The sequence below is a fragment of the Anser brachyrhynchus genome, assembly GCF_964034855.1.
Source record: "Anser brachyrhynchus genome assembly, chromosome: 6".
Taxonomy (NCBI): Eukaryota; Metazoa; Chordata; class Aves; order Anseriformes; family Anatidae; genus Anser; species Anser brachyrhynchus.
The window spans coordinates 34,731,782-34,758,769 of NC_137700.1; the positions used below are offsets into that span (position 1 = coordinate 34,731,782).

General features: G+C 49.6%; 2 protein-coding genes across 2 annotated transcripts in view; both read left to right on the plus strand.

Moving 5' to 3' along the window:
• The first annotated feature begins 1,024 nt into the window (after window positions 1-1,024).
• Window positions 1,025-4,643, plus strand: ADRA2A (adrenoceptor alpha 2A). Its single transcript, XM_080597402.1, has 2 exons — window positions 1,025-2,866; window positions 2,966-4,643. The coding sequence occupies exon 1, from the start codon at window positions 1,359-1,361 to the stop codon at window positions 2,691-2,693; it is 1,335 nt and encodes a 444-aa protein (XP_080453528.1). The 5' UTR covers window positions 1,025-1,358; the 3' UTR covers window positions 2,694-2,866; window positions 2,966-4,643.
• Window positions 4,644-14,514: 9,871 nt separating this feature from the next.
• The window catches only part of LOC308197237 (uncharacterized protein), a 62,089-nt gene continuing 49,615 nt past the window's right edge, over window positions 14,515-26,988 (plus strand). Inside the window, exons 1-3 of the mRNA XM_080597403.1 lie at window positions 14,515-17,093; window positions 19,857-19,962; window positions 25,682-25,764. The gene's annotated coding sequence lies outside the window, so the exon portion shown is untranslated. The remainder of the gene's footprint in view (window positions 17,094-19,856; window positions 19,963-25,681; window positions 25,765-26,988) is intronic.

Genomic DNA, 26,988 nt, shown 5'->3' on the forward strand with positions numbered 1-26,988 from the left:
TAACACTGGCGCGGTGCGGGGACGAAGCTGACAGGGCTTCCTCCATCTCGCAGAGCAAATCCGTTCATTGGCCCGAGCGCCCGGCGCGCCGATTAATTACCAGCTGCCTGGCTCTGGAGCACGGCGTGAGCAGCGGTAGAGCCGGCTGAAAATGAGAGCGAGGAGCCCGTGAGGGTCAGGGCTGGAGTCCATGTGCCGGGGGGGATGAGCGAGCTGTGTGCGGGGAGCTGGCATCCTCGGGGCCACCAGGTACGTCGCCTCTGCTTTCCGATCAGAAATGTCCCTTATTGCTGCTGCTGCTGCTGCAGCGGGGCAAAGCCCCACGGCACCCCGTGGGGCAGGCGTGGGGACCGGAGCCCCCTCCCACCCTCCTGCTTGAGGGGCTGGGGAGAAACAGCGGGGAGCTGGCGGGGAAGGGGCAGGAGGACGAGCCCCGGGGGGGGGGGGTGCGCTGCGGGGGCTCGGCCGTGGGCCGGGAGCTCCCGTGGGTGCCGCGGCCCCGGGGGCCGGAGCGTGCAGTGAGGCGCCGCGGCCAGCAGGTGCCACTGCCCCCCCGCGCTGCCCGCCGCCGCCCGGCCCCCCCGGCCCCCCCATCCCACCCCACCCCGAGCATCCCCACGGCACGGGGGGCGCACGGAGGGGCGGCGGCGGTGCCCCCCCCCCCCCCCCGGGGCTCCCCGCGGGGACGTTGGCTGCGGGGCCCCCACGCGGGACCGGTCCGCAGCTGCCCCCCCCGTGGGGACGCACGAAGCCCCGTGGGGGGGGGGTGGGCAGGAGCAGCTCACCCGTGTCCCCCCCCCCCCCCCCCCTTCCCCCGTGTCCCCACCCCACGGAGGGAGCCGCGGCTCCGCAGCGGGGCGAGACCCCCGTGGGGTGGGCTGCGGATGGGGGGGGGAGCGGTGCGGAGCGGGGCTGCGCTGCCCTGGGGGGGGGATTTGGGGATGGGGGGGGGGGGGTGACAATAGGGTCGGGGGGCGGTGGGTGCGGATGGGGGTGAGCACAGGGGGCTGTTGGGGGGGGGGGGGGGAGGAGCACGCGTGTGCGCGGCGTGTCCGTGTCCGTGTGCGCGCACCGGGGGCAGCTCCCTCCCCACGTGGGGCTGACGCGGCAGCCCCGGCCTGATCCGGGGCTATAAAGGGGCCGGCAGGCGGGCGAAGCACGGCAGCCGCCGCCGGCTGCAGCCCCGGCCCCGCTCCGCTTGCCCTCCGCCGGCAGCGCCCGGCATGAGCCGCGGCCCCCCGCGCCCCCCCGGCGCCCCCCGAGCGGCCCCGGCCCCGGCCGCGGCGCCCTAGGAGCGCGGAGCCCCCCCGGGTTGGGGCTGGGGGCGAAGGGCGAGGGCCGCCGAGCAGCCGGGGTTGATGTTTAACCGGGAGCGCCCGTTCACGGAGAGGGGCCACTTCTTCTCCTCCATGGAGTACCAGCGGCAGCTGGGGGAGGAGGAGGGCTACCCGCCTCCCGCGGCCAACGGGAGCTTCAACGACAGCGGGGCCGGGCCGGGATGGGGCATGCCGTACCCCCTGCACACCACCGTCACCCTCATCAGCCTGGCGGGCTTGCTCATGCTCTTCACCGTCTTCGGGAACGTCCTGGTCATCATCGCCGTCTTCACCAGCCGGGCGCTCAAGGCGCCCCAGAACCTCTTCCTGGTGTCTTTAGCCTCGGCCGACATCCTGGTGGCCACGCTGGTCATCCCCTTCTCCCTGGCGAACGAGATGATGGGGTACTGGTACTTCGGCAAGGTGTGGTGTGAGATCTACCTGGCCTTGGACGTGCTCTTCTGCACCTCCTCCATCGTGCATTTGTGTGCCATCAGCCTGGACCGCTACTGGTCCATCACGCAAGCCATCGAGTACAACCTCAAGCGCACCCCGCGCCGCATCAAGTGCATCATCTTCATCGTCTGGGTCATCTCGGCCGTCATCTCCTTCCCACCGCTCATCTCCATCGAGAAGAAGAGCGGGCAGCAGGCAGACCAGGGGGTGGCGGTGTGCAAGATCAATGACGAGAAGTGGTACATCATCTCCTCTAGCATCGGCTCCTTCTTTGCCCCCTGCCTCATCATGATCCTGGTCTACGTGCGCATCTATCAGATAGCCAAGAGGCGCACCAGGGTACCGCCGAACAAGCGGGCAGAGCGCCCCGAGAAGAAGCAGAACGGCTTGGCCGACAAGGAGGACCTGCCGGCCACAGCCCAGCTCAACGGGGAGAAAGCGGCCGGAGGCGGCGACGGGCAGGAGGGAGAGGTCAATGGCATAGACATGGAGGAGACCTCCTCCTCCGAGCACCAGGACAACAACCAGTCCAAGAAGTCAGAGAGACCATCAAGGGGAAAGGCCAAGACTAAGCTGAGCCAGATTAAGCCTGGGGACAGTTTGCCCAGGAAGGTGGAGGAGGAGAGGACCACCAAAGGGTCCCGGTGGAGGGGCAGGCAGAACCGGGAGAAGCGCTTCACCTTTGTGCTGGCAGTGGTGATCGGTGTCTTTGTCATCTGCTGGTTCCCCTTCTTCTTCACCTACACACTGACTGCCGTCTGCAGGAGCTGCTCCGTGCCCGAAACCCTCTTCAAGTTCTTCTTCTGGTTCGGTTACTGCAATAGCTCCTTGAACCCCGTCATCTATACAATTTTCAACCATGACTTCAGGCGGGCCTTCAAAAGGATCCTCTGCAGAATAGAGAGGAAAAGGATTGTTTGAAGGACCCCCTGGTTTGGGCAGGACTAATCATTCAAGACTTTGTAGGAGTGTAAGGCATGGCTCCCTTGGGCTGTGCTTGCATGGGATGGTTTCCTTCAGCCTGTGAGTAGGAAACCCTCAAAACCTGAGACGAGCCTATCGACACGCCAGACAGCAGCAGCGAGGAGCAGCAGGCAAGTGGAAGTCCGAGCCGTGGCATTCGGCTTTCCAGGGGAGGATGGCTTTTGACTTGCTTGGTTTACTTTGTTAGTTTTTTTTTTTTCTTTTGCCAGAGTCTCTCAGTGGATATTTTCATGACTGCTCAGTTTGACTCTTTAAAGACAAGCTCCGTGCAGCTCCATGAGATGAACAACAAAGAGGGAGTATGCCACCCCAGAGGTGTCGGCTTTTTTATTTCGTTGTATTGTATATGTAATTAATATTACCCCCCCGTGTAAAACACAGTATTGTATCCCTGAATCTGAATGTCTTAAGTTTTGTAAGGCAAGCAGCTTTGAAACTGTGAATGCTTTAATTATCTTTGATACCTTAAAAGTCCCTCTCTTCCCACCCTCCGAAAACTCAAAACCACTGAAAAATTAGAGCCATTTCCCCTACCCATCAGTCTGACGTTACCAAAATTTCCGATGTCCGTCCTGTTTTTTTGTTTGTCTGTTTTTTTTTTTTTTTTTTTTACTACAGAGCTTAGTATCACACATCTTGCCAGACTGGCTTTTTTCTTTTTTTTTTTTCTTTTGGTGTCATACCTGATTGTATTTAATTTTTGTGTTGCCCGTGCTATGATACAGCTGAGCTGGGAACTTCCCAGCCGTTAGGAGGTAGAGCAGAGCCGAGGAGTGGTGGCTTTGCCATGCAGTCCTGGGGGGCTGCGAGGTGGGCTCCTTCTCACGCCGTGCGAGGCTTGGGACCCAGCCAAGCTCCCAGCGAGTTAATCTCGCCTGATATTATACCACACTGCAGTGATGAAACGTGTTCAGCACTAACACACTACTTCCCCCACCTCCAACTGTAAATAGATAACATTTCATAGCAAATATCAGGGCTCTGTATATCATGCTATCTTGTTTGTATTGATTTTTTTTTTGATGTTTTAAATCCTGCTGGGTTTCCTGGAGAAGCAGAGGGGGTTTGTTTGCAGAGGTGGTTCCAACTTTCTGAATTAACGGAGGAGAGTTAAGTTTTTAATATGCCAGACTCACCTTTCCTAGGAAATACTGAAGCATCCCTCTTTCAGTCTTACACAGGGCAAAACCCTGAAATGGGAAACTTACTGACACTTTCCCCTGTATTTTATAATGTATTATTATTTTTTTTTTATTTAAAGAAATGTGTACATATTGTGAGATTGGAGCAGGAGAGAGAGTTATTACTGCTTTTACACTCCTTTCCTGAAATGTCTTTCAGCTTTTTCTGCTACAAAATAAAAATTAAAAAGAAAAAAATAATGAACAGAACAAATGTAACATCTTTGTGCCATGAAGAAATTTATGGAGAATACTGAAAGGAAAAAAAAATTCTTGATATATCACAGTAAATGCATTGGCAAGAGTTTAAATGTTATGAAAATAGCTTTATCAAGTGCTGACAAATCGTAGAAATTGTTTGAGAAAGCCAAGTTTAAGTCTCTTGTATCGGATGAATTTGCCTTCTCTGGAATTTTGTGGTGCAAGGAAGAGACTTTAAAACAATACCTTTTTACTTTTGGAAGTGTTTTGTTGATTTTGCTCTCTCTTTGGCTTTGTAATTAACTCTGAGGGTGCCCGGCTGCATCCTGGGACCTGGAGAGCAATGTTTACATTCACTTGCATTTTCAGAGTTGAATCCTCAAGACGTGAGGAAAGCAAATAAATAAACTGTGCTTTACTGTAAAACAAACCAACAGAAAACACAAGCAGAAGTTGCTATAATGGATGATTATTTTTATTAAATAAAAGAACGTTTACAGATCAAGTGTGAAAACCCTCTGAATAATCTGTTAGCTGTAATTTTTTCCAGCTGTTCACCGATTCTCCGGCAGCTTTGGTCTTGACATTTTTTTTCAAGAGCGCGTTGGGAAAAGCACTGGCGGTTTCTGAAAGACGTTTTTACCCCAGGTAGGGAACAATGGCTCGCTTCATTGCGCAAGGGCAGAATAACAAATGAGTCCTTGATGTTTCTTGTTCTTTCCCCCCCCTTTTCATGCCCCGGTAAGAGCATTCACGTGCTTCTTAAAGGAAAGAGGTTAGGTGTGATTTGCTCCTTGGAAATGCAGCCTGGCCCTCACTGGGAATGCCAGGCTGGTGCAGTTTTTGTAGGTCTTTTGTTGATTTTTTTTTTGTGATAATTAGGTTGCAGATGGGATTAGAAGTGCTCGGGGTGGAAGGCAGTACTCCTTGCTATATGCGGGAGTGCCCACCCGCCCAGAGTGGTGGCCTTTGCAGGCCAGGAGGGCTTGATGGAGGCAGGGTGTCCTGCTGTCCCCTCTGGTGGCCTTGGGGGGTTTTCCAAAGTAGACCCAGGGGAGATGTAGGGGTCGGTGCCTTCCTCATCCCTATGGCTCTCTGCTGTCCTCATGTCCGAGTCTCTAGCACAGACAAGAGCATATTTTGGTGGGTTTGGGGGTGGGGGCTGTGGCTTTGACGGGCTGTCGGTGAAGCTGTGCACAACTGAAACATGGCTGATTATTCCTAGTTTTCCATCAAAGATAAAAGCAATGTTCCCAGTTTCCATCAAAGATAAAAGCAATGTGCTTTTGGGGTCGTGTCCCTCCCAATACCCCATGTCCTCACAGTTCAGCCCAGCCCAATAAAATACCCCAGGGGCTATGTTAGGCGGGGACAGTGACTCCCTGCATCTGGCATGGAGCTGCCTGCCCGTCCCTGTGGCCGGTGTCTGAATTTCCACCGTCCTGCTGCCTTTGCTATCTTCTGACTCGTTTTTGTGTTTCATTTCCCTGAGCTGTTGGTCTTTTTGGTTTCAGCTCTGTCCCGGGCCCTTTCTGCCTGCTAAAGGGGGGCATGTCTGAGATGCAGGGGTCTTGTGGGCCGTGTCATGCTGTTTTTGGGGTGAAACCACCGCTCTTCTCCCTGTGTGGTGGTAAACGTTGAGGTAAATGTTGAGCCTGCCCCACATCTTGCTGAGGGGTTGGGGCCCTGCAGCACAGGCCCGGTCCCAGTGCCTGGCCCTTCGTTTTCCCTCTCCCACATTCCTCCCTCAGTTTGGAGAAAGCAGCATCAGCGCTCCGGCTCATTCCCATGCAAATGCCACATTATGGGATGTAATGAGCTGTGGTTGTTTTTTAATAACCTTTTATGTCGGGGCTGGAATGTTAACCGTGCGGGGGCAGAGAAGGTGCCAGCTCAGGGACATGGATGTGCAGCCATGAGGAGGAGGCCTGGCATGGCAAGTGTCCCCAGATGTCCCCATGGGCGATCAGCAGGAGCAGCAGGGTTGTCCTTGCAGAGCCTGATGACAGCCTGCTCAGGGCTTGTCCCTGACCCCTCATCCTGCTGGCATTCACATTTATTTCCGTGGGGTTTTGCCCCCATTCCCTGGGACACAAGGAACTGGTCACACCGAGAGCCTTTTTCAGGGTGGTCCAAGGAGGGATGGGCTTGGCCCCAGTCACTCTGCTCACAGACCATGTGTTTTGCAGGCCTGGGGGAGCCCCTGTGGGTTTCACCCCATGTCCCTCAGTTGTGCCATGCTGTGGGTGTCCCCCCACCCAGCACCCTGTCGCCCAGGGCTTGGTGCCCCACGATGTCCCTCTTGGGTTGGGTGGCCGGCCCAGCAGTGGCGCAGCCTGGAGGCTCTCCTCAGCTGAGGCTCTCCATATTATTTTATTTCTGAATATTCCCTGGTCTCTCACTGCTGGAAAAGTTCAAAGATTGCAGAGATTGCTCCTTGATTACAGCCAGTGCCCTGGCAGACAGCTCTGCGTGGAGCTGTGGCACTGCTTCTGCTCTGGACCTCACTGTGCAGCTGGTCGTGGTAACGTCTCTGTGATGTGCCAGGTATCCGTAGCTGCTGCTGCTGTGCCTTCCTTGCGGTGGTAGAAATGGAGTGAGGAGAGAGCAGGGTCAGCAGAGAGCATCGATCAACTCACAAATGCTCCACGAGCAGATCCTGACTCCCCTGTGAACTGCGAGGGCTGTAGTCTGAGCCCCAGGAAGACAAGGTGAAATTACAGCTGTGGGGGAGTGCCTTAAATCATGTTTCCTCGGATTGCACTGTGGCTCCTGAGCCTGGCCAGTCCCAGGGGCAGAGCACAGCAGAGACCCCTGCGTGGGCCCACATAGGAGGTGGACGGCCACTTGGCCCAGCAGAGCCATGGCTTTGGGCTTCTCTGCGTGAGGAGGGAGCTGGGCCTAGGCACTTTATTTCTGCTGTGCAGTGCCCTGGTGATACAGAGACAGCTTTTGGCTTTTCTCCTGCTTTGTGCCATTCCTGGATTTTCTGAACTGCTTTGACCTGAGCATGAGGTTTGTCTCAAGCAGAGGAGGAGACCTGCTGCCGTGGGGTACGGGATGGTGGGAGGTGTTGAATGGAGATGCTGATGTTTCAGCTGGTCGTTCAATATTCCTTCCTTCTCAGGGGCCTTTCTTGGCATTGGAGCCATCTCACAGGAGTGCTGATTTCCCACAGGAGCCCACCAGTGTGTGAGGGCAACATCTCATGGCCAGGCATACAGGGAGGTGAGGTGGGTTACAGCACGCAAAATCCAACAAAGCAATGTGAGGACAAACAAGAAAACAGAGCAAGAAGGCATCTCTTTCACTTGAGCAGGGGCATATATGTCTACCAGTAAAGGCATAAACTTGCTGGCTAAAACTGGCTTCAAACTGCTTAAGCTGGCTCTGGGATAGTCTGTCAGTGTGGTGGTCAGTTCCGTATTGACCATCCATGCTGGGATGGGTCTGAGGTTCTGCTCTCCTGCCATGGCTCTGACAGTGGCCAGCAGCAGATTTTAGGGAACATGGAGGAGCAAGGACCCTTCCAGGGAGCCTTGGGGATCGATGGATCTTCAGGGACTTCATGAGGCCAGTGGTGCCTTCTGTGCGAACAGGGAAATTCCACTAACATGTGTTTCCCTTCAGCAGCGCTCTGTGTCAGGAGGTCTGGATGGTTTTCAAAAACGTGTTTTGAGTTGAATGCAAGAGTTATGGGGTAAATGAGGTTCACCAGGAGTTGAGGTGAGCTGATCTAAACATCCCCACTTCCCTGTGTGCCATTCTTGCAGCATTTGGCCTGTATCGGTTCAAGGCCAGCCAGGGCATTGCATTTGCAGGAGTAGCCCTGCAGTCCTCCAGAGCTGTGTGACCTGCTTGCTGTAAGGTTTACTCCCAGAAATGAGAAACATTTGTTTTAAATCAAATTCTACATGAGAGAATTGATTGCTCCTTTGCTGGTCGAAACACTTGTGCTTTGCTGGGCTGTGACTTTGTGGCCTTTTTCCTCTTTGTTTTTCAATTGGTCTCCACAGAAAAAAAGAAAGCCACCACTGGACATTTCTGACAAAGTAATGCCTGCTGAAGGCTGCTTTGCCTTCAGCTGCATGCTTGGAGTTGCTGCAAAGCATTTGTGTGAAGCTTGCAACCTTAAGGTGCTACTGAAAAGCTCCCTGACTAAAAAAAGTAAATGTACAGATCAATATTGAAAACACTGCAGCCAACCTTCTGCTTTGCTGCATCGACCAAATGTCTTTAAAGAGTGAAATGCTGAATTTCTGGCCTTTTATCACTGGGATGACTTTTGCCATCAGGAAAATGTGGACAAATGACTCCTGTTCCAGACCCAAGCATGCAGGGTCGGCTGCAGTGATGCTGATCCATGCCCCTCACCTCACGGTTACCCCACAGGGGTACACGAGTTATGGGGCACCTCCACATGAAGCAGGTATGTGACCTGGGATGGCTCCTGGAGCTGGGTTTGCCCGAAGGAGCTTGCCGCTGGTGCAGGCATGGCTGTGCAGGGTCCTGCTTGAGCGGGGTCCTGGTCGCCCTCCCAGCACTTCCCTCTTGTCCATCAAGCTGCTGGGCTGTGGGGCTTCCTCACGCCCCAAATGCAGAGGTGCTGGGAGGTAGGAGCCTGCTGCAGGTAATGGGGTGAAGCAGATGCTTCTGATCCCCTTGGTCGTGGGTTTGACCAGCAACCCAAGCACAAAAGATTAAACTTTAAGAAAAGTTACTTAAAATCAATCCAGCACTTATTATTCTCAAAGACTGGCTTTTAAGCCCCAGATTTTGTGGGGCTAGAACAGCTAAAATAACCAGTATAAACTGAATGACCTGACTTGCTCACACTGAAGGATTTACTGCCATCAGGGCTTCAGCACTGCTGCCTCAGGATGATGAAGATGCTTCCAATACATTTTGAAGAGCAACATAATTGCTTTCATCACCGCCGCTCATCGTCTGGGTGAGATGCCTTTAAAACAGCTCAGCAGAGACGAACAGAAGTGCTCAGTGCTGCCCTGCTAAACGGGCTGTGCGCTGAGGAAAGCAAGGTAAGCGGTGCTGTGTGCAGGGCAATCCTTCATCATTGCTGGCTCTACCGGGGGCTAATTAGAAAATGAGTTCTGGCTGGTGTGACAGGTAGGAGTGGGGCTTGGTCCAAGCAGGGTTTCCTGCCATAAAGTAAGGTGCTAGTTGCAGGTGCAACGGTGGCAGCTGCCTTCATGGCCCGGTGTTAATTGGCTTCAATCCTTCATGGTGGAAACGATCTGTTCCTATTTTAGCCCTCACTCATCGTCCCCAGAAGTGCCCATTCCTGGCCTGTTCCCATCACCTTGGATTCATGGATTCCTGTGGCTGGGGATGCAGCATTGTCTGGGAGTGTGTGTTTGTGGGGATAATGGTTGGTGTAAACCTGAGGCCAACAACCTGCCATTGCAATTGCAACAACTGGGGCTGTAAAGATGGAAAAAACCCTTATTTTAATTGCCGTCTCAGTTGGAATGTCATGAACTGTCACGTTCACGTTATCAGATGTTTGGAGGAAGAGGTGAATTTTTAGCTGTTGTTTATTCAGACCAAGATTTAATTAATATTAAATAGATTAAATATTTGATGAAAGAGACTGGAATTAAATATTTAGCTCCCTCTTTCCCCCAGATAGCAGCCCCAGTGGATGTTTGTGTGGGCAGTAATGCTAGAACATCTTCTGAGCACCAGAGAGTGTTCAAAGACCCAAGCTGCATGGGAGCATCATCTGCAGATGGGGATTAAATTACTCTGGGCCCCTCTTTCTATCAGCCTGCGTGGGAATGTGGCAGTCCTTCTTCTGGGCCTACTGAGCCCCGAAATGCTGGCTGGCACTCTGCTCTCCTGCCAAGTCTGTGTTGAACCAGCAAGGAGGCTTCGTGGGGAAGGGACTTCTCCATAAGTTAAGAAATCCTGGGACATGCACTGGGCATTTTTTTCCCCTGTGGTTGCTGGTGATCTCATTGCAGGACTGTGAAGTGGTCACTTGAACGGCTGCGCTGCTCTTGGTGGCATCGCTGCCAGCTAGCAGGTCCCCAGGAAAGGTCCTCCTGCGTGGGTGGTTGTGGCTTAATTGGGGAAGAAAACGTAATAAAGCTTAATGCAGTTGGCATTTCCCTCTTTGTCAGATCGGAGGAAGAAAACCACAACAAAACTGAGCTCTCAGCCCTGGATTTTTGCTTGCAGCACACTTTGAACAAGCCAGCAATAAACCAGAATACCCAGAAATTCATTGTGAACTGCAAATATGGTCTTGTAAATTAGGCATGGGCCCCTTGAAGCCTGCCCCAGCACCTTCCACGCTGCTCAGCTGGTGCTGGTTGGATTATTGATTGACTATTTTTCTTGATGAACGTGAGCTTTGCCTCTCCCTCCGTGGCTCTGCACAGGTCTCCTTTGGTCAGGGCGTGCCTTGTTTTTGTGGGTGGTTTATCGCCTTTGGAGGTATTAGGACTGTGATCCCTACCTTCACCCTGCCCGGGCCTCTGCATGGAGCTGCCAGAAATCAGCTGCTGGGCTTTGGGGGTAGATATTAACCAGAAACAGTCTCCTGTGCCAAAATACACCTGCCAGTGAGCAGAGACTGAAAAAAGGGCTCGTGGTTTGGGCAAACCAAAGGTCCCTTTGGAGCTGATGGTGCTGCCTACCCATGTGCTGGCAGTTCAGTACGGTTCCCTATAGAAGAGAGAGGAATTCATGTCACATTTATAAACCACGTTCAGATATCTTATAAATATTGCAGCATGCTGCTTTATCTGTAAGAGCCTGGCATTGCTTTATAACCTAGAGTGACAAATCCACTCTGCTCCTGCAGCAGCAGATAGGGTTTCATTTGTTTGCACAAGGCTACTTACTTAGTTAAATTATTTAGAATTTTTCATGCGACTTAAAGCACGTTGGGTTAGCAGGCTTGGGCAGCCGGGGCCTCTCTCCAGGCACTTAGAGCAGGAGGGGGATATATAGGATTTTTGTCCTAAAGGCACCTTTACCAGGTCTGCTCCATCTTTTGCTGGGTCGTGTCTGACCGTGCTTACACCACGCTCAGGGTCGTGCCACCTCCGTGTGGCTGACACGGGGGTAGGACCAGGTCTGTGAGGTCTCATGTGTCTCACCTCAGATAGAAATGTCCCTTTACGTGCCACAGCGGGTGATCTGCACAGGTCGGTGTGAAAAGGGCATGCGAGGAATAGAAAGAGTAGGATGTGCTTAGCTTGTGGGAGCTGTCTGAGCTCTTAAGGGGACTTTGAGTGGCTGGGGCCAGTTCCCCAGCAGGAGTAAATTGACAAGGCCCTGTTGAAGTCTCTGATCTTCAAGCCCAGCACCCACGCTGGGCCCCATTTTGCAGAAGGTCAGATGGCAAAGATTTAGAGCTGGTCTGCTGGGGCAAGAGGCTGGATTAGATTATTCCCAAACTCTTTCTCAGCCTGAGTTTTCTGAGCCTGTACGTGTCTGGAGGGAATTTTGGTGGCATAAAACTGATTTAGGTCTGAGATGAAGATCCTGAGCCCCAAGGGCATAAGCTCTGCCCTCCTGGCACCTCTGCTCCTGGCCATGACACCTGCATAGGGGCTCTCTGCCACCTCCCTCATCGGGGACCTCAGAGCAGCTTGTCCTGTGCCCGGGGGAGCTGGCGCCCCCCGAGCAGACAGCCCAGGGTGCTGGAAGGGGATGGGCTGGGATGTGTTCCTTTCACTGCCCATACTTTCAGTGTTGGTGTTTGGCCCTTTATGGAAGGAATAGCTCCCTTCTTTTTCCGCTATCCCATCCTATGGCAGCATTTTAGCTGGTATGTACTTGGGTTTGGGTACACTAAGCTTACTTTAAAAATATGCCCGACATCCCAGTGGGATCCACATCTGTACCTGCCGTGGTGGGGAAGGGAGCCCTGACATGGCCCATGGAGATGGTCCTTGCTTGGGGCAGGGGCATCCCCAGTGCCTTCAGCATCACCAGAGCAGTGATGGACCCGTGGGCCTCCCCACACTGCAGGACCTGTGTGGGCACCTGCAGACACGTGGGGAGGGAGCCCAGCCCAGTGACTCCCTGCCTTTTTCTGCGCTCCTGTTCCTGTGGATGTAGGCTGCCCAAAGCTCAGCGCAGACACGAGCCCCCCCCAGCTCGCCTTGCCACTGGCTGCTGCTGCAGCACCTCCTTAACCCAGGCCCTTTTTCCAGGAATCTTCTTAAAAAAAACCCACGAAACCTGTCTTTGTTTCTGTCGCTCATCTCCATGCTGCTGAACTGCCTCCAGCTCGGTTGCCGGCAGGGATCTCTTCCCTCTCGCCCTGCCAGGCTTTCAGCAGAGCTGAAAACGTAGCCAAGCAGAGAAAACGGTTCCCCAGACAGGTTGCTGAGTGCCCCCAGATCACAGAGCCGGGAGGGCAGGTCAGCACCTGGCACTGGGGGTCCTGCTGGTGGCTCCCCTTTCCGTCCGATGGGCTGCACGAGGCTGAGCCGTGGTGGCTTAAGGGACAGGTACCCGCCGTGGCGGGCAGGCCTCGGGAAGCGGCTCCTCTTGATGCAGGGATGTCAGCGGCACCACGCGAACGCTGACTGATCTCGCCATCACCCATATATGGCCCTCGGCTTGGGGCTTCATCCACTCGGTAAGAAAATTAGGTTACGGCTGAGCTGATTGTATTTTTGCCATCTGACACACATGCAACTGGAGCCCACGGAGAGTCTGATTAATGCTCTTCCAGGATCGGATTGTCTAATGCAAACAGCTTTAAAAATATGACTAAAGTAGGAAAAGAAACTTGGAAAAGACCCCATTTGGGATAAAAGCAAAGAAGGCTATTTTTTGCAAATACCAGTATAGCTTCTTCTAAAAATATTATCTTGGATGTCTCCTAGAAAATGAGAACCAAATGTGATTCCGAGCAGCCTAACACGGCCTGCCACTTCAGAGGAGAAGGGAAGGCAACCTCTCACCGTGGCAGGGGACGTGCTTGCAGGCACCCAGAGGCAGGGGTGGTCACAATCCAAAGCTGTCAGCTTTGGAGAGAAACGCAGGTGGGCAGGGTTTGCCCAGGGGCAGCTGAATTGCAGGTTCCCACGTTGCTGTGCTGGCAGCCATCTTGAGAATGTGCAAGGGTTTCTAAGGAAAAGAGTTGCATGCTGTTAATTTTTTTTTTTTTAATTATTATCATTATTTGTTAAAGCAGGAGTGACATCACAGAAGGAGAAGAAGGAAAAATACTTGCAAGTGAGGCAAGATCAGAGCTCTCTTTCTGTTCAACCCCTTACACTAATTTTTTGCCATCCTTCCCTCTCTGGCATGGTTTCTGAGACTCCCAGAAGCAACGAGGCGGCTTTTCCCTCCTTTTCATGTATTTCTTTGCCTCAGCTTCCCAAGCAGTTTCTTTCTCAAGCCAGCAGTTCCAACAGCTTCGGCGAACACTGTGTTCAGAGTGAATCCAGGTTGTAAACAGAGATGCTGGTGCCAAAGCCCTGAGAATGATTGAAAACCTGCAGGGTACTCCTTGGTGGTAACTCAGACAGCATGCAAGTAGTCTCGGAGTGTTTTCCATCTAAACCTCTCACTAATATAATATTAATCTCTGCTCCAGCTTTGCCCTTTCCAAGCAGTGATCACAAAGTCCTCTGGGCCTCCTCCTAAGATCTTACAGGGGATTTTTTTCCTTTGGAGCTGATGAGCATGAGTGCATTTTATTTGAAAATAGATTACATGCTTTTCCACGCAGGTCTGATGGTTTCACCTCATCTTCTCAGTGTGTCAGGGCAAGTCCTGCCTGCTACCTTTACCACCAGAGCATGGAGAGCGCGGTGACAAGAGGGTGCTGAGGCCACCAGCCTGCAGAGCACGCACATCGTGTGGCACTGGGGGCTTCCCCAAAGGACTTGTCTGCGCAGAGTACGGCTCCACAGGGAAAAATCTGTCTCGGACCTGCCTGGTGAGATTCAGCTCATCTGCCTCCGACTGTGTGAAAGCACGGGTGATGTCACGGTGGGACCAAGAGGTCCGGATCGCATCAGCGGTCAGCAATGTGTGATCTAAGAGGAGGTCAGCGGGTGTCAGCTGCACGTCCCGAGGGGCTTTGTAGGGGTCTCACCTTCGTTAGACCATTACACAAATCCTTTGGTATGATGCAGAAGAGCAAGGGAGATGTAAGGCGGCACAGGGAGGGCCATCGAGTCCCTTGGGTTGAGTGGGGTGAACAAGGCAGGCTCTTCACCTTGGCAGCTCAGAGCACCCTCTGTGGTGCCTGGCAGGTCTCCCAGCTGGCTCGCCCAGGAACATATTAACCCTCACGGGACTTAAATAGACCCTGTAAGCTGGAACATGCCATGTCCCGTGAGCTGGATATCAAGAGAAATCCTCATTTCTGAAGAGTCCTTTCACCCAGAAACACGCCCGATCACTGTCATAGGAAGAAAGCTGCGATATTTCTTCAAGCTGTTTAAAACAGAGAAATAACTGAAGGGAGTGCTGGGAGCTTTTCAGAACCCAACTGGGATGCCCCCACAAAAACAACAAACCAGCACCAGAAGGCATTTTTCTGGTGACATGTTTTGCTTCTGTCACTATGTGTAATTTTTGTGATCACTTTGTTTTGCCCAGCTGTGTTGCTTGGGGCATGGTGGGGAGGAAAATCCATCTTTCAGTAAATACTCTTCAAACCACCTGCTGTCACAGCAGATTGCTGTGTGTCTCTGTATTCCCAGAGAACAAAACAATTGCGAGCCTGAGCTTTCAGGCCATGTTGCTTACCTAATGCTGGCCTGATTCTTACGAGAATCTGGATTTCCAGGCTGGAGGAAGAGGAACATCCTTCATCAGAAGCACCTGCGAGGCCCTGTTTTTGTCTTTCTCATTGTCAGCATGAGGAGAGACTTTTGCACTTCCCTAGGAAGAACCCAGAAGTTGTGGCCACAGTTTTTCTCAGACATTCAATGACATCTTAACCTTTTTGCCCTGGCACATGAAATGTGTGTGTTTCTGGATGCTCAGGTGCATTAGGAGCCTTTGATGGCTTTTTACTTGAGCTCTAGGTTTCCCCTCTTCTGGATCCCTACTGTCTAGCCCTGTTCTGCAAAGGCAAGGAGTAGAAACCTGCTCCCAAGAGTGGGTTTATCTACAGTGGCTGTATCTACGCACGAAGCAGCTGACTTTGGAGGCAAATGTTTGCTCATCTTTATGCACGTCACAGCTTTTTAATGTATGGCATGATCACAGTGCATCTGGAAATAACCCTGCACTAACTGCTTACTTCCTGGCCTTGTCACCAAATCCTTCCTGCCAGGTTATCTCCACTTCATATCTGCTTTCTTTTGATTTTTTTTTTTCAATCTTCTTGGCAGAACCATTCTTGGTTGATGCAGCAGCTGCTGGGGAGGAGAGCTTGCAGGGCCATGCTTTGGAGGAGTTAGTAGGCTGAGGATCAAGGTTTGTGCTTCATTCTTTGCTTGGTAGCACAAGCTGCCTCCCTGTGGTGATGGCCAAATCAAGCCTGAAATGTGACAGAGCACTAAATTAGACACGTGCAGTTTCACTTTGTCTCCAGCATCCAGTCCAAGCTGGCGATGCTCTTCCACGGCTTCCCACAAGGTGGTCTGGGAACCTCTTTAGTGACGTGACCAGTCAATCCAGGGCTGGAGGGATTCAGCCTCAGAAGCTGGCACGAAGGCGAGTTGAATCACTTGGAGCAGTCACTTTCTCTTGGTTGGTGGTGAAGGAACCTTCTGGCCAGCTTGCTGGGGGATGCTGGTTCTGCAGAGCTGCCAAGCTGGCAGAGAGAAACCCCGTCAAGGAGGGAATAACCTGCTTTCCTCCTACTTCTTGTCCTGGTGGGCTCCATCCCAATCTACCATGAGAGGCTGACCATTTGCAGCTTTTTATAATTTATTAAGCCTTTCCAGAATATTTAAATAAGCACAAAAACATCTGAAAACGTGCAAAGCTTGGCAGGTATTTCTCATGCACCTAATGTTTGGACATGTAAGTTTGGAGTGCAGCTCTGGACAGGGACTACAGTAAGAGTGCAGAAGATGACAGCAGTTGCTCACGCACCTGCTTGGACTTCATGAGCTGAGAAAAAAGCAGGATGTTCTTAAGGTTTTGCTTGCTTGCTCTGCTAAGCCCAAAGCTGTGCCTAAGTTTTAAGAAAAGTTCTTTTTCCTCCATCTTCCCATCTCCTCCCCTTCCCCATTTCACACTGTTAATTGCACCGGCAGGATGCCCTCCAGGCTGAGACTATTCTGAGTGCAGGGTGAGGAGGGTGCTGAGAGGAAACAGCAGGCTGTGCATTTTCCTTTGCTAACGTGATTTGGCTATGATTAATGCACGTGGAAAATAATCAGCACATTTGGCTTAATTTTGCAAAATTATTAAAGGAATGAGAGGAAGGTGAAAGGAGAGATGTTTCTTCTTTTAATTTTTCTTTTTTCTATTTCATTTTTAGGAACGAGGTCGGATGTTGTGTGAGCATTCATCATTAAACCATCACAGCCTGTATTAAAAGGAAGAGGGGCTTTGGAAACTGGGATTGTTATGCCTTACCCTGAGCTGGTGATCACCTCCCAGCCCTTCCCTTTCCTTTCCAAGTGCTGCTCAGCCATTACGGGGATGACCACAGCAAATCACTGCTGGTTCCTTGGCAAAACACACAGTGTCTGAGCTGGGTCGTGCAGACTGCTGGAGCTGAGCACATCACAACAGTGCTGGCCTTTACACAGCCACTGCTGACTTATGCATCCCAGCCCCAAATTAAAGAGGGCAGGATGCATCTGCTCTCAGTCAGTGCTGCTTCGTTACGGGCTGAAGTACTGGGGTCAGCTGGGCAACCTCGAGTGCCCAGGTGCCCCTCATCCTTCCACTCATCACCAAATCTATTTCCTCTAAACCCAGGTTGGATTTAGCTGCTTATGCTGTGTCTCCATGTTTAGTGAGAGCATCTTGCTGATGGTTCCTGATGCTGGTGAGTTCAGCACTTATTGGCACTATCTTTCCAGTTAGAAAGGAAAGCATAATCTTGTTTTGTAGGCTGAAGTTTTTATAAATCTCTCTTCCCCTCATATCTTTAAATAATGAAACATTGACTTACTGGAGAGATTGTAATATTTCTCCAAATTTTATAATGCACTAAATAAAACACAAAAATTACTGATATGAAAAATATTAGAAAAGCCTATTCTGTGATGATAATTGCATTTCTTTCTGATACAGGAAAGTATGCTGGCTGTTTCTTTTAATTGTGCTTTTTTATTACTTTGAATTTGCATTTTTATTTATTTTCCATTTCTTGTAATTCCCACTTACCAACACAAAATTAACACTTCTTGTCCCTGCTGAGCTTACTGCTATTCCCTTCAGCTTTCTAATTTTGCAAACGCTGGCTAGGGTTTTAGCCTGGTATGTTTCTATGGGTGCCCATGCCCGATCAGAGAAATTAGTGCCCCAGAGTGCTTAATTGCAGAGTCCACAGATCTCATTTAGAATACAGACAGGAATCTTTTGATCTGCCGAGAGCAACTGGGTGCTGTGACACTTGACATTCTGGCTCTGTCCCAGCTGAGTGCAAGGTCTGGGATGCTCTTGCTTTGCCATACTGCTGGAGGTGGCGTGGGTGTCCCGCTGCCTTTTGGGGCACGGCAAAGCCTTGGGAGTGGGTACATCAAGGGAACACCCCCACCAGCATCCTGCACGCTGTGGGGCTGGTGGGGCTCCCAGGGGGATTTTGAGCATGTAGCTGAGATTTGGATGTGGCACTGATGCTGCTGCCACGGGGAGGTGGCAGCCCCGGGGGGCCGGGGCACAGCACAAACCCTGCTGGGGCTGGGTTTCTGGGGACAGCCTGAGCACGTGAGAGCAGCAGTCGGTCACACCATGGTTAGGTTTCTTCTTTCAGATGTTCTGCAGTGATCCCTTTTGTCTAGAGGGTGGAAACTTTCTGTTGCTGTTGACCCATCCTTGCCCATCAGGGTGCTAATCCTGGCTCCTGCAGGCTCCCCTTGCTTGCAGAGCAGGGTGGGGGCTGTGAAGGACCTGCGTCCTTCCTCAGCTGCTCTGAAACATGTGGGACTGAGAAAAACATTTCTAGGGGCTCTGCCCTTGGAGTTGTTTTGCCCAGGCTGACAGGGATGAGCTAGCAGGTGGCCTGGAGGATGTATCTCAGAGCTCCTCAACAGAGAGGCATCTGGCCGGCGGTGATAGTTCATATCATCCCCATGGAGAGACCACATGGAGAGAGGTGTGGGCTCCTGCTGCAGACTTAGGGCCTTGGCACACAAGAACAAGTACAGGCGTTGTTCCTGGAGCTGTTTTCCAAATGGATGAATGTTCACCATCCCTGCAGGGCATGTTGCTCTGGTACTTGCCCAATATATCAGAAGGGAGAGTTGTTTTGTTTTTTTTTTTAACTGGTGAAGTCTGCCCTTGCAGAATAAATGGTTGACTTTTTTTCTTCTCTTTCATGACAAGCAAAGAGCCTGCGGTGGTCACAAGATCACTTCAGCAACATCCTGACTCAAGCAGCTTGTTGCGTTGTTTGTAAAAGTCCAATTTTCTTTTTGAGGGAAATCAATACAGCTCATTACTTAGCTGAGAAAAGATCCCTGTGTCAAGCAGCTGCTCATTCCACTGGAAGGCAGCCCCCGAGCGGGCTCAGCCACTTTTCCTAAGATGGACAACAGGTTGATAGCCTTTGTCTTAAATTATCCCTTCTGAACTAAAACTGCCCCACTGAGAAGACCGATCAGCTTCCCGCAGGCTGCCAAAGAGCTGCTCAACAAGTGAACACCACCAGCGCTGGGCAAAATGTGCACTGGGGAAAAAAAAACAACCCCCCAGCAAAACACTTTTTTTACAGCTGGTATAATGACTGTAAGTTCTCATGCTGCTTCTACGTTATATCCTTTCTTCTGGGCTCTGGCTACTTCATTTTCGGCTTCATCCTAGGAGGTGGGATTCAGTGCTACGAGGCTAATAGCTATGTAGTCTTTGTATAGCCTGTCTCGAGTGGTGAGGTCGGTCTCAAAGGCTTGGCTCAAACTTAGAGCGGGTTTAAGATCTTTCTGCAAGTGCACAAGGTGTTTCAAAGCAGTTTTGGGGGCTGAGAGGGCTGTTGGGCAGACAGTACCTTTGCCTACCTACGTGCAAGGCCTTGGGGACGGCACTATCAGCCCCCAGCTTGGGAGTGTTCTCACCTGCCTTCCACAGTAAATATATGTTTGGTTAATGGTGAATTTGTAGCTAGTGAAAATTGCTCCTTGCTGTAGCCCAGCTTCAGGATCCAGTCCTCCAAACCCTTGTCAAAAGTTGCTAGTTTAGAAAGTTGGAGGAGAAAATTGCTCCTGTATAAAATGGAGAACGAGAAGAAAAGCGCATTGTGGCTGCTGGGGAGTAGGACCAGGGAGTACGGGCTTCATCTTCATTGCTTGGTCTGAGTTCTGGGTAAGGCTAACAGCAAGTTTAGCAGAGACCTTGCACTGAGGTAAGTTAAGTGACAAGTTCAGTGAGAAACCAGGGCCAGTGCATGGAGAATTACTGACCAGGCAACTGGAAAGGGTTATCTAAGCTTTGGGGTACAGGTTCAGCTGGCCAGGAGGAGCTGCAAAGAAGGTCAATTCTGTTAAGCAAATTCTCTGCCTTTACTGCTCTGAAACCAGAGCAGGTGACAAAAGTAGTAGTGAGATGTATTTTAAAAGAGCCATCAGCCAAGAAATCGGTCTTCTCTCTCCAGATTGTTGCTGCAGCCCCTTGCAGTGGGTGCTCACAAGAGCAGGTCATGGATGCGCTGAGCACAGATGAGTCCATCCCTCCTTTCCCCATCTGTCCTCTGAACAGAGGTAAGGGTCTGCTTCCCTCCCTCACCTCAGGTGAGCAGGCTGCACCTCATGAGCTGTCTTTAACAACTTGTTCCAGATTGTAGATCATCTTGTGTGGACTGTGAAGGGACAAAGTTGCTTGTATTACCAGACTCCTCCGGTGTTTGATGATGGTTATGATTGCAGCGTGTGTTGTAGCGTTATTATTTGACTGCAATTACAATAGCATGGGTGGTGTTATGCCTGACTAGCTGATTAATCATCTGGAGCAATGAGCGGAACTTCCTCCTCTTTTATGATAATTAACATGTAGAGCTGGATCTTAGTCGTCTGAGTGAGTGTGGAAGGGATCATGGCAAACCGAGATGTGTTTGGCAGCTTGAGGCTGCGGGAGGACAAACACACGGAGCTGTTGGGGCAACTTTTCTCTCCCTGCTATGAGGTCTGGATTGAGCTGGCTCTGATCCACCTCAGGGAGCTGCATTTCAGTGGTGGGTGTCAGAACTGCCAGAGACACATCAGGCCAGTCAGAGTCATAAGGAGATGTTTTGGTTGCAGGGATGCTCAGCAATGCCTTGTCCTCCCTTCCCCTCTTGAGGTGCCTGGTAGCTGATGCTGCTGGGCCTTCTCCCACCACAACAAATGTGTAGCCCATTTTGGGGGGGCAGCAGGCACCAGGAGTAGCAAACAGTAGAGTTTGAGTGGATTTACTGGGATTTGGTATGTTTTCTTGGAGAATTTGCATGGGATGGGCATTCCTTGTGTGTATATATGTATATATAGCAGGCATCCTTTTTTTTTAATCTGCCTCGTCTTTCTGTTCGACCTTGGTCCAGAGCCTCTTGACCGCCTTTTCCTTTCAACACTGTAAAGTTTGTTTTCAACATTAACTGTCTCTTCGTGTGTGTGTGTGTGTACATTAATTACAGCAGTCATTACCAAAATGTATGCTGTGTTTTTTTAAAGGTCTGACTTTGAGGACAGAACCATTTAGGATTGTGGGATGTAAAGCTCTTTCCTTCTTGTAGTGGTTAACCAAAGAGCCCTGTGCCAGCATGTCTGTAGCTACCCAGGAGTGAAGGGAGGAGAGAAATTCATTAGTGTGATTGGATTAAATACCTGCTGTGCTGGGGACCTGCCATGATGGCTTAGTGCCACTGTTGTCTCCAAGCAGGTGGAGTAGCTCTCTGGTTCTCCCTGCAATCTGGGTCAGATATATTCAGTGCAGATTGTCTGAAAGTAACTCATGGTTTTGCTTGTGGGAATTTACAATTCAAATGAAGAGCAGTTGCAGCCTCTCTCTCCCTCATATTGTGATTTTCTTTACTCTCCTGATACAGCAAAGATCAAGATGAAATATTAAATGTCCTCCACAATGTAATTATATCTGGCTGGTTGCAATCAATTCCCTCTGCCTCATACAGTTTGTTACTGCTTCTCCTTTCCCTTCCCTTCCTGTAAAAGACACAGGGCTGATTCTCATCTTCCCTGTGGGCTGGAAAGGAGACACTGCCAGCTCTTACATGGACCCACCAGCTGAACAGGAACAACTTGTGGAAATGAACTCTCATCAAAAGCCCCAAGCAGTGCACAGACTGTGGAGGATGAAACTAAGCTCAGGTTAAAGAAGAGAGAGATCAGGGACCTTCCCTATTTTTCTACTGTAATCTGTTTATGTGCCAACTTCAGAATATTTGGATTAGAAAAAGCAATGATGACTCTACTTGTCAAAATAGTCCACATATATATATCTTTTTTTTTTTTTCAGAGGGTCTGGACTCTAGTTTTCATAAAGCCCAAAGCAATGCTTTATCTATTAGGCTGTAATTAAAAAATGGTTTCCAAAGCTCAGTCTCTTTCAGGCAAATGCCTGTTTAAGAATACTGTATATTTAAAAACAGTTTTTTCTTTTGTCCAGAGAACAGGTCTGGAAAGGCTTTGTAAGGCAGAAAGCTTTATATGAACTTCTCCTTCCCCTGGTGAAGAAATCAAGGTTATTAATATCAGCCTTTTCATCCTTTGCTTCTAAACATGTCAAACAAAAATCCAGCACAAATCCCTTTTATCAGGTGCACAGGCTGGTACTATCATTAGCAGGTCTCTTTAGGAAATTAAGGCCATTATTCAAGACCCTGGTGACTGCAGCTGTTGGTTGAGCTTGGGTGGGACTGATTACCTCCTTGTGACTAGCTGTTCGCTTCTGTGCTTTGCTGGATCAGTTTTTCATTGCTATTGAGCAGCGGGTTCACAGAAAAATCCAGAGGTCATTTTTTGAGAGATTTTTCTTGGGGTTCTTGAATGACGATATGATTTGGCTGTTAGTGGTGAACACCCGCCCATGATATTTAAGCTCCATATTTCAGAACTTTATTTGTAAACACCTCATCACCTATTTAGGGTTCATTCAATATATATGGAGAGTCAGAGCAACCAGTCTTGGGATATTCCTCTGGCAATCTCCCAAGCTATTGGAAAACGGACAGAAGAGTCTATTGTAAAACCCACCACCTACCTTCTCTAGTTTGGAAACTTCTTTATTAGGTTTTGGACCTTTGAACCTTCTGCTGTAGGATACAAGACTTTTCTTTACAAACAACAATACAAACGGTGCCTCCATTTGCACTCAACTGCTCATCATCAAGAGAGACCAGACTTTAAGTTCCATCTCTGCCCAGGTAGAGTTGACCCTCCAGATCTCAGTTCACACAGACCAGTTAAATGCTGATTGTCACAAAAAGACTGAAAGGAAACATGGCCCTAGTATTTGGCACTGATGCCAAGAAGGAGACAGTGGGTGCTGATAGTTCTTAAAAGAGATGTTAAACCACTTTATAGAACCAATAAATTATCAGCCTTGTACCTCTTCTGCCAGAGATATGGTTTAACCCTGTAGGACACAGCTGTGTTACTGTCACTCTGGCTTCCTTACTCTTGGATTTTTGTCACCATGGGCTGAACCCAAGATTGCTCCTCTGTGAGTGAGGGATGTTTGCATCCCATCAGGCAGGAGTGGGAGAAAACCTCAAGCACAGCAGGAACGAGGCACCAAACAGTCCCCAGCCTCCAGCCCTCTCCTTCAGTGCCTCTCTCCCAGGGACCTTCAGCTGCTCCTGTAATATAGGTGTAATAAGACTACAACACGTTTATTTAAAAATTAATCAGATCCTTCACGACACTTTAGTCTTTGCCTTATCTGCTGGAGCCTTACAGATTGCTATGTTTACAGCTGCTCCTACAGCTAATGTGGTTTTGTTTATGATACAGAAAAAAAATGTAATTTTTTATTTTCTCATTGCTTCTCCTGTTTTATATTTTTTTGGCATCCATCTAGAAGACCGGAGATAACTCAGATGAAAAGGAGTCAATTATGTGGTGCCTGGGATACTAGAAGTCTGGACTTTATGACCCAGGAAGTTTCTCTCTGCACCATGCTCCCAATTTGTTGGATTTTTTTTTCTTTAATATCAACAAATAAAATAACATATCCTGGATACTCTGCAGTCAACAACATTCATTTGATTGGTAGTAACCGGCTTGGAAGCTACTATATCTCCAGGACTTTTCCATTTAAAAATAAATATATATTTTTATATATATATCATAATTTTTTTTACATCAGTTAGGAGGTTTTTTTTTTTCTTTGCTTTTCATCAGAATTTGGATGTTTGCTGACGCTGGATATTTGAACAACTTCTGAAATGAATCCAAGCCAGGAATTTTCCATTTTCCAATCTGTGAAGAGCATGGTATTTTAGAAATACCACTGATACAAACAGGAGAAAAATTAGGTCAGCGATAAGTCCTTGGGAGCTCCCAGCCAGTGGCTGCTAGGACTGTCAAGCTCTTCTTCCTAAAGAGTAGATTTATTCCTGACTTAGGGAGGTGGACAAATATCTCCTTGGACAATCCTGACTTGGACAAATATCTCCTACTAGCATGATTGCAATGCTTAAGTCTTCTCTCCTGAACAACTTTCTGTCTAAAATGGCAAGCAGCCAAGCAATAATGGCCGTGCTTATGAGGCTTTTGAATTTTTATTAGTGTTTTAAAGTTGAACAGAAGCTTACAAATTTCAGTATTAGAATGTATTGAGAAGCAGGCTCGGAGTAAAGTCACCATCCTTTTTGACTGAGTCTTAGGACAGTAGGTGTGAGGGATATTGTAGGGGTGAGAGCGTGACTCATTGAAATATACTGGAAAATCGTGTTATGTCTGCTGAAGGCTTATTTCTGGACACTGAAAACCCATTGAAATATCCTACATATCGTGCAGTATAAGACTATATATTGTATTATTTCAGTACAGTATAAGATTATGCACAAATATTCTTCTCTCTACCATATTTGAGAGAGGATTTTTCGTTCCTTGTTCTTTACCATTTTTTACCTGGCAGAGGGCTTGTTTTGAATGTCCCTGCCTGTGTGGAATAGCCCGTGTATCTCTGCCCAAGCCTGGCTCTGCTGGCAGGGTCTGGACCCGGTCCTGGCCCAGAGGAAGCAGCTAACCCTCTTTCTAGGAACTGCACCCGTCGGCAGTGCCCTTCCGAGGGGACGCTTTCTGAGTGGCCAGTGGGGGAGAGCTGGGCTGCAGACGTGAGCCTGCAGGCTCAGGGCTGGTACCCAGCAGAGTTCTTGGGAAAGAAATATTACTGAAGGGAAAAAATACAAGAAAACAAGCAAATGCAGGAGACAACAGCAGTAGCCCTAAGTATGTTATCTGAAGGGAACTGAAAGTCATCTTGCTGCACCACAGCATTTTAAGCAGAGTCATTATTATCAATCTTCCTTTAATATATAATAAAAGTTAAAGAGGACACAGCGCAGCGCATGCTTCTCTCGCTGATGTGTACCCAGGAGATAGAGTGGATTTAATGTAAAGTGATCCTTGTAATCTGGCAGAAATAAAATCCTGAAGGCAGGAATTGATCAATCCAGAGAGTGGCAGGTAAAGGCGGTGCAAATACCTGCTCTAAAAGCTTTGGACACAGTAATTCCCACAGGCATCAGGAAGCTGTTAGCTAATCAGACAACGATACACCATATGGTTCGCTGTTTAGTTAAAAGAAAAAAAAAAAGTGAGAAAGGGAGAAAATCTCAAAGCATGCCGCCAGCAAGTGTGAAATGTCCATGCTAAGGTTCTCTGAAAGAGGGGAAAGCCACAGCCAAGGCTGTGACTCACTCCTTAATTAGCGGGGCTAATGGCACTGCAGAAGCTGCTGGCTGGGTTTCAGATGTGACCAGCTATGTGGCTGTGTCATTCACCACGGGCCAGCGTGGCACTGCCGTGAGCATGCAGAGCAGGTGTAGAGGAGCCAGCCCTTTCTTCCCCATGCAACTTTGAGGTGTATGGGAGAGTGCTTCCAGGGGGCTCTGCCAGCCCTCCTCCTGCACAGACCAGGAGTCCTCGCGGAGTGCTTTGAAGGCTGGAGGGGTTCCGTGTCCAGTGGACTTGGCTCTAACCAAGGCAGCAGAAAACGGTGGTAGTGTGCGCTTCAGCTAGAGGCAACCCACCAGAGGTTGGTGTTACACAGGCTGCTCACGGGAGAAGCCACGTGCAATCCACAGCAAGAGTCCCGCAGAAACCAGGAGCTCCTTTGATCACCACTTTTCACGCACGCATATATATAACCAATATATTGTATTGATTATATTATACTCCTATATGTAGAGACTGTACTTTATAGATCATAGATGATATTTTATGTTGGGTGTGTTATAAATTCTGTTTTTTATATCTGTAGGTTCAGATCAAGAAGTGCACAGAAGTGCTGAAGTATTGTCCTGGTCTCAACAGATTTACAGGCTGAGGGTGCCATAAGATGAGGTAAGATCATCATCTTGTTGACTACTGCTCACTAATCCTCCATCCTCTCCAATCCAACTGTTAAGAACCTACCAGTTATCTATGCAACTTTTGCTGCCTGTAGGGCCCTTTTTATGCTGATTTAACTCACTAACATGGCAAAAAATTTACTACAGCAGGAAAAAAAAGTGTTTTGTTTTAAGCTGAATTCATGAGTTGATTTCACTCCTGGTTTTATTTCCATAGGTGAGTAGGAAACCTCCTTTTAGCTCATTAGTGGGGACTAATTCTCATATCCAGTTTCTCATCTCCTGAACCATTCTGTCCTAGATTTCCTTTTGACAAGTGTAGGTACTTGCAAAATGAACCTCATGCCTTTTGCCTCCTCAGTCTAGAGAGAGACTATTTTATCACTGCAGATGGATGCAGTACTGAACGTTTCCTTCCCAGCACCATGTGGAGCTGGGCTTGCATGCTGCTTGGAAAGTGCATGAAATGCACAGCCCCAAGTGTTGGGGAGGGAAAAACAGTGGACAAATAAAGGAATTCTTTTTATGTGCATTGATAGCAGGGGACTGACTGTGTGTCAGGTTGGGCACCAATGGGTTATTTGTTTTTCCTTAGATTTGTATCTCCCAGAGCTGGTTTGTTATTCTTTTCTTTAAGCAATTATTTGTCGTTGCGCAGTGTTTTAAATACACCTGCAGCATGACTGCTGGTCTGGTGTGCAGGGAAAAGTCTTCCCTGTAGGGCAGATGCTCTGCTCCATCCTCTGGGCTGCCCCAGACTTCTCGCAGGGCTTAGCCCCTGTGGAGGAGTCAGAGCTTGCGGTACCCAAGCAGGACCCTGCAGGGAAATGTCTTTCTTGGTGCACATCTACAGCTTCTTCTCTCAGGTGTGTCTTAAGAGCATGCTGAAAGGGACAGGGGCTTGACACTAGAAGGATGCCTGACTTTCTGGGCCATGGAAATGTTCCTGACAGTAGCTTTCTTCTCTTCGTTCATCCCTCAGCTGTTTCTCTTCTCCGCTGCCAAACTTCTTCCTCCTTTCTGCCTGAAGGCCCTCTGAGAACCCTCCCAGAATTATGTCCCTTTCCTCATATTCAGCTGCCTGCTCTGCTTCTCTGCAGAGATGCCTGGAACAAATTGGTTCTCTTGGATCTCAGCCCATGAACCCACCACCTACGATCTGATTCAAGTGCAATCATTAAAGGTTAATGATGCTCCATTGTCTTGAATTATATCT